This window comes from Portunus trituberculatus, chromosome 25 (genome assembly GCF_017591435.1).
Source record: "Portunus trituberculatus isolate SZX2019 chromosome 25, ASM1759143v1, whole genome shotgun sequence".
NCBI classification, from domain to species: Eukaryota; Metazoa; Arthropoda; class Malacostraca; order Decapoda; family Portunidae; genus Portunus; species Portunus trituberculatus.
Window position 1 is genome coordinate 6,895,001 of NC_059279.1, and position 11,875 is coordinate 6,906,875.

The 11,875-nt window shown below is 40.2% G+C and overlaps 1 protein-coding gene across 1 annotated transcript in view; it reads right to left on the minus strand.

Annotated features, from left to right (window-relative positions):
• The window catches only part of LOC123508534 (2-amino-3-ketobutyrate coenzyme A ligase, mitochondrial-like), an 8,947-nt gene extending 4,427 nt beyond the window's left edge, over positions 1-4,520 (minus strand). The window contains exon 1 of the mRNA XM_045262270.1: positions 4,450-4,520. Coding sequence (XP_045118205.1) covers positions 4,450-4,520 — 71 coding nt within the window. The remainder of the gene's footprint in view (positions 1-4,449) is intronic.
• Between the last annotated feature and the right edge of the window lie 7,355 nt (positions 4,521-11,875).

Here is an 11,875-nt window from a genome sequence, read left to right on the forward strand (position 1 = left end):
AGGTATTCCCATCAATAATTCAACTGACATGGATAAAGTAGTAATTAACCTTTCCAATAGATCTTTAACTACCTCAGAGCTTGAAGTTTTGTCGTTAGGACTTTCTTTTTGCATCCCCAACCTTAAGATAGACTTCATAAATCATTATTTTTCTTTCGAAAGCTTAGCAAAGACACTTAAGGGTTTACCGCTTTCGACTCAAAAATGGGATAAACTAATCAAGGAGATTTCATCCATAGCCCATACTTCTTTTCGCGAATTTGATCAAGTTAAGCGCTCGTTTACTAAATTGCCTAAAACTCTTTTCGAAGCATTAACTAGTTTAAAAGCAGATAACTCTATTGTCATCACCAAACCTGACAAGGGACGCGGTACCGTAGTTATGAACAAAGAAGATTATATTAAAAAGGTTGAACATATACTCAATGATACATCTAAATTTAAAATCATTAAAGACAGCGCCTTTGGTTACATAACAAAATTAATAGATAAATTGTCTAGACTTCTGAGGAAACTCCTTAAACTTAAAGTAATTACTAACGATGTTTTTAATCAACTTTTTAGTAGTGGCTCATCTCCTGGCATCTTATATGGCCTCCCTAAAACGCACAAACCTGACGTTCCCATTAGACCCATTATTAGCATTATTTCGTCCCCCTCCTTGAACCGTTAACGTCAAGAATCAATACACAATAAAAAACTCTTATTCATTTTATCGAAGAAGTACGTACGTTAAACGTTAGTAATATGATCATGGCAAGCTTTGATGTCAAGTCCCTATTCACCAATATACCACTGGATGAAACTATAAATATTATATGTGATAGTATGTTTAAAGATAAAGACACTCATTATAATTTCTCTAAGGAACAATTTACTAGTTTACTTCAATTAGCAGTTAAAGATTCGCCATTTCTTTTTAATAAATGCCTGTATGTACAAACAGATGGAGTAGCTATGGGTTCATGTCTTGGTCCTTCTTTAGCTAACATATTTTTATGTCATCAAGAGAGTCATTGGTTAGATAACTGCCCTATTAACTTTAAACCACTCCTTTATAGACGTTACGTTGACGACACGTTCTTACTCTTCCGGAATCATGAACACATACCTAAGTTCCTTTCCTATCTAAATTCTCAGCATCCTAATATTGAGTTTACTTGCGATATAGAGAAAAACCACTCTCTCCCCTTCTTAGATGTGCTTCTTACGCGGGAAAACAATAAGTTACACACAGCAGTCTACCGCAAAAACACGTTTACAGGACTCGGACTAAAATACTTATCCTTCATACCTGAACTCTTTAAAACAAATGCAATCAGTACTCTTCTCTATAGGTGTTATCATTTATCATCAGACTGGTTCTCCTTTGATAAAGAAATTAATTATTTAAGAACATTTTTCTGTAATAATGGCTTCCCCCTCAACATCGTTAATAAACGTATACAAAGCTTTCTCAACGATAAATTTAATGTACGTCCAACCTCTGAATCTAACGCAAAAACAAAGAAATATATCAAATTACCCTTCTATGGTCATCTCAGTTACTCAATTAGGAACAAACTAGATTCTGTTTTAAAGCATTACTTTCCAGACATTAAATTTTGTTATGTCTTTACCAACACACTCACTATTGGATCATTTTTTAAATTTAAAGATACTGTTCCTCGTGATCTCTCATCCAATATTATATACGAATTTACCTGTCTGAGCTGTAAAGCTCGGTATATTGGAGAGACAAAAAGGAACCTGAAATATAGAATTGCTGAACACAAAGGTATATCACCTTAGCCCATAACTAATCCATCTTTCTCTTCCATTAGGGAACACGCCCACACCTTTGACCACCCTTTCACCTCAGAAGACTTTAGGGTAATGCACAAGCCTAAGAACCAATTAGATAGACTAATACTTGAAGCAATTCTGATAAACCACAACAAACCAGAACTCAACTCACAGATAGGTTCGGACAAGTTAATGATTTTATAATTTAGGCCTAACCCTTCTCCCTCTGAGTTTTCGTCTGCTACGTTTTCGTCTCGTTTCATTAGTTCTCTCGCCTGTCCACTTGAGTCAACAGGTATATTTTAGTTGTTTCTATTTTTTATATTTGTAAGTTGTTTTATTATTTTAGTTTTAATTTGTATTCTTAATAATCTTAGTTCTCATGTTGTATTCTTAATTGTCATGCAATATTTTATAGCAAATTTTATTAATGACACCTTTTAATGTTTACTAAATATGTGTACTCCTTGTAGCTTGAAAATGCCCATTGAAGAGGGCGAAACGTCGCGGAATAAATGTTACTGACAAGTACTGGATTTTCCACTGGCTTCCTGCTTTCCTTGATATATATATATATATATATATATATATATATATATATATATATATATATATATATATATATATATATATATATATATATATATATATATATATATATATCCTTTTCGTTTACTGCCTTGATTGGTAAATGTGCTAGATTCTACAATTTCCTGTCTAAAAATTTCTCTATACTGCATTTTTGTTTCGTTGTTTACTGTCTTCTCTTCACCTTCAGAATATATCTGTTCCAAGGACTTCCTGTGACAACATAGTAATGTCCCAAACTCTGTTCATCTCTATTCCTCTTCTTAGCCTCTTCCTTTAGTGCGCTGTCTTTCCTTCTTTCCTCCTTGGTCTTATCATGCGATATCCAAACTTTAGCAAAAATCTTTTTTGAGTCCTTCAACTTGAATAAATTTTTCATAATTCTTTCTTTCATATCTCCTGTAAATTCTACTAGTCTACTAGGTCTCGGCTTTGCTGAGCCTGATTCTCCTCCATATCTGCCAATCCTTCGTATCTCCTCAATATCACTCTCATAACATGTAATTCCCAATTCACTAGATAAATCTATAACTACTAACTTATCGTGCCTTCTCTTTTCATCTCTTATTGACAAATTCATATCGTTAAACACTTGCTCAGGGATCCAGTATAGAAAAATATTGTTATTCCTGTCCATACGACCTTGTACTTCCTTTGTTGTTTTCTTAACATCTCTTCATTCTGTAACAGTGTATTATATATAGGACGAGCACTCCCTCCTTCTGCCCCAGTCATGCCCACAGCTCCACTGAATGCCAACTTCTTTAAATCCTCCTGGGCCTCACATTTCACTTCATGATAGATCTTATTTTTTACTTCATTCTGCCATTTATCCTTCTTCCACACATCTAATTTACCCTTTACAGATGTTTCTACAAGTTGTTCCACATGATCCCTCAGCATATTTGTAGCTTCACTAAATTCTTCCCTCATTTTCATTTGAACCTCATCATGAACCTTGTCTTTAACTTCATCTAATTCTACCTTTATTATTTCCATCACATCAGTATCTCTAGGCATACAAGTCAGTCTTTTTTATTATTTTTCAAAGTCCGCTTTGACTTCACCCAGTCTTCATAAGTTTTGTCCTCAAAATCATCCAATCGTTTTTCCATCTCATCCTCTCGTTGAGAAATCTTTGCCATATTCTTGATCACCTTGCCCACTACTGTATTGCACTTCGAGCAGTACCAATGGATGGCACTCTTCAGTCTTCTTAAAAAATTTGTACATCTCCTCGGTAACATTTTCTCAAGATATATGATGCCATACATCACATAGGTTACATTCTAATGCCTTGTCCTTATCACTAACCTTAATTTTACAAATCGGGCAAATGTCCTTATCAAGTTTGTTTTGTTACGTCCTCCATCTTTGCCAGCACTCAACTGATCAGACTTATCACCTTTCTTCCAACAGGCATGTCTCCAGTTGCCCCTTCTAACTTTTTCCCTGATATAGTACTCCTTCTGCTATTCATTGTAACTTCCTTCAATTATTCGTAGACAACGACAGTCAATTCAAAAGGTAATATAATCAAAACCTATTAGACCTCATCAACACCTCTTGCCTCGACCACGAACACACGATATCATATTGGCGCGGACGAAATTAAAGGGAATTTTATTGACTTCAATAGGAATTTTATATGAATTGAATGAGCTTTTCTATATAGATTAATTCTCCCTCTACCGATTGAAGTGAAAAATTCGAACTGTGAGCTTCTAATGACGGAGTATTTTACTAAGTTTTAATTCACTACTTGATATCCTCTCTTCCTTCCGAATGCTTCCTTCCTTCTTTCCTTCCTTGTGAGTATGTCTGCTCAACACCACGTGGTGTAATCTCTTGCAAGACTTAATAATTAATATTAACATTACGTTTCCCAGCATTACTTATGATCATTTGCTAGTTCAAAATCGTAATTGGTTCCAATGGTCTATCCTTCAGATTTAGAGCTAGAATGTACTGTGGATTTAGATAAGCAGCGTCGCTGCTTTCTGTTAGGGTTAAAGCATAGTCTACTAGACTGGCGACAGATCTGAAAATATTGCCTTTCTCTGTAGCTATGATTACAGCTTTAACTGCAGCATCAGGCTGTGCTTGGTGTACGTGCTGACGGGATCCACTAATAGATTGAGTACCATGTTGGGAGACAGTAGCCTGACAAGTTAAACTTTTACTTCTAACACTACAACGCGATGTGCATTTGCTATCAAACAGGATTTTCCTTTTCTCCAATGTCTTTCTGTTGTAAGTATGTTGTAGGGAATCTTGTTGCACCCTCGATGAATTCATAGGAAATTTCCAGTTCTTCACGCACACCAGGCACGTTCTCTAACGTGTCATCAGGTATGAAATCTTGACGTGGAGCAGGCATTGGTGGTCGTGTGCCTATGTCAGGCATAGGCTTAACCTCATTGTTATCAGTCTCCATAGCAACATATACGACAAAGAGGCGGTGTCAACTGAGGTGCTTTCGGTCACAAGTACAAGCATATCTCGTGACTCAATGATATAATTTCCATTATTATCACACTTTTATTACCACACTTTTACATTATTATGCAGGAAAATCAAAATAGATTTCACTTCACAATAGTTTAACTGCGTGCGAGGTAGCCAATGAAATGCCTACACCTCGCACACCACAGCCAGTGCTTCCATTTTAGGGTAAAATACCCTAAACTAGGGTAATTGGACCCTTCTCAGGGTTGTGTTTAGGGTAATGCATAAACTAGGGTAATTTTAGGGTAATCTGCCGTCCTATGGATAGGTGTGCTTGGAATGGAGCCAGTGTGGTGGCAGGCTGGTTCTCTTTCATGTTCGATTCATGTACACAATCATCCCCGTGACTTGTATCATCCCTTCACCCTCCCACCCCATCCCCTTTCTCCCCAGTCTCCACTCACCCGTCTATTACGCGTACACGTTTTGGACCTTCGGACGGTTAGATCACACTTCACACACAAAAAACTGTCACAAAGTCAGTCACTTGCGAGGACGAGTCCACACAGAGCAGCCGCAGTAGTGGCTGTAGTGTGTAGTCCTGTGTGTGTGTGTTTGGGATGGGGGGCAATATTTAAACTTATGCATGATAAGCGTGCATTAATCAACAATTAATGGGCAACTTCGACAATCAAGGGTAAAACACTCGAATCTAGGGTAAAATTGACAAATCTAGGGTAAGATTTCATCAACTCATGGAAGCACTGCCACAGCTCAAGTGACTCAACGTGCTCACGTCAGTCGACAGCCAGCGCTCTTTCTGACCACATCTCCCGGCCCTGTTCTCTGCCGTGGTAAGATTCTCTTTTCCCCATTTTCCTTGTCCATGTTGTGAGTGTTTACAGTGTTGCTCGGATCGCTTCTTTTTCTGCAATATTTCGTTTTTATTAGTTTGTTCTTGACAGACCCAAGAACTTTTGATGTTTACCGCTTTGTCTCGTGAGTACTGTTGATCTGGCTATTTCACTGTTCTTTATAAACTTGGACTGTTTTATTAAGTTTTAACTTGGTCCAAGTACCGGGTCTGTTGTTGGGCTGTTTTTTTACTGTAATAGCCAAGCTCTGTAATGATTGTTTGCTGCTGAGTATGGTACTGTCCGAGGACTGTAGCTTGTTTGCCTGTTTGTTCTGGATTGTAACTCTTTTAGCCGTCGCCCAGTCCACTTTACCTCTGTCGGCACTGCGTGGTCACAGGCTTCGCCACAGAGTCCCCTGGTGCTGTTTATAAACTATGAATAGCTTCTCCAAAGAGTAGCTTGGTACCTGTTATCAAATATAGATAGCTTCTCCAAAGAGTTTTTTTTTTTTTTTTTTTTTTATATGCAAGAGTGAAGCTTACCAAGGGCAACAAAATATTGAAGTAAAGACCCACTTAAACTGCAAATTCCCTAAAAGATCAGAAAGGAATTAGCCAGAAGACGGGGACAAATGTCTTGAAACCTCCCTCTGAAAAGAAGTCAAGTTGTAGGAAGATGGAAATACAGAAGCAGGCAGGGGGTTCCAGAGTGTATCAGAGAAAGGTATGAATGATTGAGGATACTGGTTAACTCTTGTATTAGAGAGTTAGTTAGACAGAATAGGGGTAAGAGGAAGAAGAAAGCCTTGTGCAGCTAGGCCGCAGGAGGTGAGGGGAGGCATGCAGTTAGCAAGATCGGTAGAGCAGTTAGCATGAAAATAGCAAACGATAAAAGAGAAAGGCGCAACATTTCGGCGGTGAGAAAGGGATTGGAAGAGTCAGTCAGTCAGAGGAGGGGGGGTTGATGAGACGAAAAAGCTTTTGATTCCACCCTATGTAATGAAGCTTTGTGGGTGGAACCGCCCTCCCCCCCCCCAAACAAGAGAAGAGCGCTCCATACAAGGACGGATAAGGCCCTTGTATAGAGTTAGCAGTTGAAGGGACGAGAAAAACTGGCGGAGACGCCGCAGAACGCCTAACTTCACAGAAGCTGTTTTAGCAAGAGATGAGATGTGAAGTTTCCAGTTATGATTATGACTAGAGGACAGAACGAGGATATTCAATGTGGAAGAGGGAGACAGTTGAGTGTCACTGCAGAAGAGTGAATAGTTGTCTGGAAGGTTGTGTCGAGTTGATAGATGGAGGAACTGAGTTTTTGAGGCTTTGAACACTACTAAGTTTTCTCTGCCCCAATAAGAAGTCAGATGTTCTTTGGCGTCCCTGCGTAATCTGTTGACTTTCTGAAGGGTTGATCATCTCTGAAAGGACGCGGAAAGATGTAGGTGGTATCAGCGGAGGAGTGGAAAGAGCAAGAAGTTTGGTTAAGAATATTAATGAATAATAGAAAAAGAGTGGGTGACAGAACAGAACCCTGAGGAACACCACTGTTAATAGATTTAGAAGAACAGTGGTCGGTTACCACGGCTGCAATAGAACAGTCGGAAAGGAAACTTGAGATAAAGTTGCAGAGAGAAGGATAGAAACCGTAGGAGGGCTGTTTTGAGATCAAAGCTTTATGCCAGACTCTATCAAAAGCTTTTGATATGTCTAATGCAACAGCAAAAGTTTCACCGAAATCTCTAAAAGTGGAATGCCCAGGAATCGGTAAGGATTTTTACTGCTGCTATTACGACTACTACTGCTACTGCAACTGCTACTACTATTTCTTGTAAGTCATATTGTTGTTATTATTATTATTATTATTATTATTATTATTATTATTATTGTTGTTGTTGTTGTTGTTGTTGTTGTTGTTGTTGTTATTGTTGTTGTTGTTGTTGTTGTTATTATTATTACAATCACCATTATCACTACCGTTATTATTATTATTATTATTACAATCACCATTATCACTACCGTTGTTATTAGCAGTAGTAGTATTTAATCATTATCCTCACTACTACTACTATTACTATTATTTAAACTACTACTTTTGCTACTACTCCTATCATCATTATCATAGTCGTTATTATTATTATTATTATTATTATTATTATTATTATTATTGGTTAATGTCTAGAATCGGTTCTTCTCAGTAGCACATAAAACAACTACATGTGGTGTTAATATAGCTACTCACTTTACTTCACGTTTATGAATTTTTTTTTTTTTGCGGCACAAGCTTCTTATTGGCTTATAGTGATGCTTTGGAAAACTCAGAATAGCGTCAGAAACAATTCTGAGTCCAGCGAGCGATCTTGATCTTGATCTTGATCTTGATACTACAGGCTACTCGGGATCGCTCCTGAGCCAGGCCTTTGGATCAGCAGCTACTGTAGACGACAAAAGAAAGGCAAACAGAAAAAAAAAAGCAGGATTCTTTACTCTAATCGTCCGTACATCTGGCACGCCACATTCTCTCCAGAAACTCCTTCACCGCCTCAATCATCCTTTCATTCGTTTCTCTACTCCAGTGGTTCCCAACCTTTTAGTGATCTAGTACCACTTGGAGGTCCTGTACAGTCGCCGCGTACCACCTGGTTCCAGAGAAACTCAATTCGATCAGATATTACTTTATTTACCATAATTTTACAAGTAGAACACACAAATGAACTAAAAAAAATTCAACTCAATGCGAGGGCTGCATCTGCTTCTTCTCCACCAGCTGGTCAATGCGGGGCATGACTTTGCTCACAGCACATCGGAAATCATTTTATTTTATGTTAGGGCCATAGGCAGTAAACATTTTTGTGAAGTAAAAAATAACTAAAAATCGTTCATGACCCCGAAAGTGCTCGCGTACCACCTGGAAGGCCCTCGCGTACCACTAATGGTACGCGTACCACAGGTTGGGAACCACTGCTCTACTCAGTCCCAGCAGCACCACCATCCACTCCCTCCCCGTCTTCTCCACTCTTTCATTCCTATTATGCCCTAACTCAGTCAACACCACTTGCATCATCTCATACCTGTCTCTGGCATACTTCACACACTCCAGCATCACATGCTCCACCGTCTCGTCCTCTCCCGAGTCACACATCTGGCACACTTCGGGACTCAGACCACCTGTAACTCCTTGCATTCACATCCATACACTGTGCCCTAACACTGAAGAAAAGATCACCACCCAGGCTTCCATCATACCACCTCTCATACATCGGGGCCTCTTTCGCCTTCCAGAGTAGTCTTTCGTTCCATTCCATTCCTCCATTCATTCAGTCCCATGCTCTTCACTTCTGTCTATCTCTTCCACTTCCTCACATCCCATTCAGTTCCTACTCTGCCTCCTCTTGTCACGACCCATTCCAGCTCATTCTGATTCACCCCAGCCATTCTCACTGCCCACACAACCTGTAGAGTCTACAGGTTGTGTGGGCAGTGAGAATGGCAGAGAGGAATGGTCTACAGTGTAGACCATTCCTCTCTGTCATTCTCATGCATCTCTTCCTCCATTTGCTTCCACTTTCACTCCACAGATACACCTTCTTTGCTATTCTTGCATCATCCATTCTCTCAAGCCTAAACTTGTACCTAAGTGTCGCTTTTATAAGTCTTTCCCAAAAAAGCTCCATCCCATATCACCTCTAAGGCTTCTACTGCTGTGTACCTCGGTGCATTCAGTGCCAGCCTAGCTACTCTACACTGTCCCACTTCTAACTTGTCAATTTCACTCTCGTTCCATGCAATCACATCCATACCATACATTATACTGGGGACAGCCACACTCTTCCACACTTCTCTCAGCACGTCATACTTGCTCTCATCCTTGCCGCGCTTCCTAAATGACCCACCCACTGGTTCACCAAGCTTATTTTTTCATTCTTTGTCTTTTCACACCCATTCGGACTCATCCACATCCCTAAGTACGTATATTCTTGTCCCTGCTTCAACTCATTCTCTCCCAGCCTCCATACTGCATTACATTCATCCTCGTACCTATTCACAATCATCACCTTACTCTTCTCACTACTCCAAAATCTCTTCCATACTCATCAACCACATCCAGCAAACTTTGCAGCTCCTCTGTTGACTCACTCATAACCACTACGTCATCTGCATAAAAAAGCACACACATTTTATCATTCCCCACACTCACTCCTGCATTCATCCTTCTCATTCTGGCTGCTAACTCCTCTGTGTACAGGCTGAAAAGGGTTGGTGACAATATACATCCTTGCCTAACTCCTCTCTCACTCCTCACACGGTCTGTTTCTATATCTCTTAAAGTTTAAACTGTACTTAGCTCTGGTATCAACATAGCGACAGTTTTTCTCGCCCCTCCAACTGCTTACTCTGTATAAGGGCCTTATCCGTCCCTGTATGGAGTACTCTTCGCATGTTTGGGGGGGTTCCAGTCACAGCTTTGCTTGATTGGGTGGAATCGAAAGCTCTTCGTCTCATCAACTCCCCTCCTCTGACTAACTGTCTTCAGTCTTTTTCTCACCGCCGAAATGTTGCATCTCTTTCTATATTTTATCGCTATTTTCATGGTAACTTCTACTGATCTTGCTAACTGCATGCCTCCCCTCCTCCTGCGGCCACGCTGCACAAGGCTTTCTTCTTCCTCTCATCCCTATTCTGTCCAACTCTCTAATGCAAGAGTTAACCAGTACGCTCAATCATTCATCCCTTTCACTGGTAAACTCTGGAACTCCCTCCCTGCATCTGTATTTCCGAATTCCTACAACTTGTCTTCTTTTAAGAGGGAGGTATCGAGGCATTTGCTCCCCTAATTCTGGCTGACGGTTTTGGCACTTTTTGAACTCTTTGGAGAGCCAGCGCTCAAGTGGGCCTTTTTCTAACTTACTTTTTTTTTGCCCTTGGCTGGCCCTCTTCCCAACGGAGAAAAAAAAAAAAAAAAAAAACATGCTACGCACTATGTTGACTATCTTGGCACTCAACCCAATCTTTTCTAGGACTCTACCTAGCATTTCTCTATTCACCCTATCATAAGCTTTCTCTGTGTCCAGGAAACCCAAATACAATTTACCTCCATCTCTTTTTTTTTTTCTCAATCATTTCATTCACCACAAACATGTTATCCTTAGTTCTCCAGTCCGCACGGAAATCATTCTGCTCCTCCCCTAATACTCCAGCTCTTTCAATCCACTTACACAATCTGGCATTCAACACCGCACTGAACACTTTGCCTACTGTATTGACTAACGCAATCGGCCTGTAATTCTTCAACTCATTCTTACTCTTGTGTCCGCCCTTATTTAGCAGAGTCACCCTGCACTCATTCCACATTCTTGGCACTCTCTCCTCCTCCCACACCTGGTTATATAGCTCAGTCATCCTGTCAATCACAACTCCATCCATTCTTATACAGCTCATACGGTATCTCATCCGGCCCTGCTGCCTTCCCATTCTTCTGCCTTTTCACACATTTCTCCACCTCCTCCTGCTGATCCTTTCATCCAATTCATCTGCATTCTTTCTCTCCAGTGTCACACATCCTTCTCTCGCACCAAACACCTCACCTACACCACCCACTTCCCAGAACTGCTTGATTGCCTCTCTCATTCCTTCCTTCTCTGTTACAACTTCACCATTCACCTTCAAACTCTCCACTCCAACACTGTCTGATATATTCTCACCTCTCAAGAACTTGTTCCATTCACGGCCACCTTCCATGCCTTTCTCTCTTAAAGATTCAATCACACTCCTTTCACACTTCACTTTGGCCTTCACTATCATTCGCTTTGTCATTCTCTGCTGCTTCACAAACATTTCCCATGCATTCTGGTACTCATTCTCTGCCTCATCACTTTCATGCCTCTTTTTCCTCAGCCACCTACATTGTCTACTCCTCTTTCGCTCCTTTCTAGCCTCTCTGATTTCATCATTCCACCATGGTTTACGTACTTTCTTTCTTCTGCCTACTCTCACATACCCTATCTTGCTCTCTCCAGCACTCCGCACATTCTCTACCAGTCTCTCATTCAGGAGCTCCACATCATGCACACCTCCATCATCCCAGCTTCTTGCATTCAAATCCACCTGGAAGTTTTCCCACCCTACATCTCTCAAGTCTCCACTTTCACTTCTTTCCTACCATGCAACAGGCACTCCACAACCAGCATATTGTGATCAGAC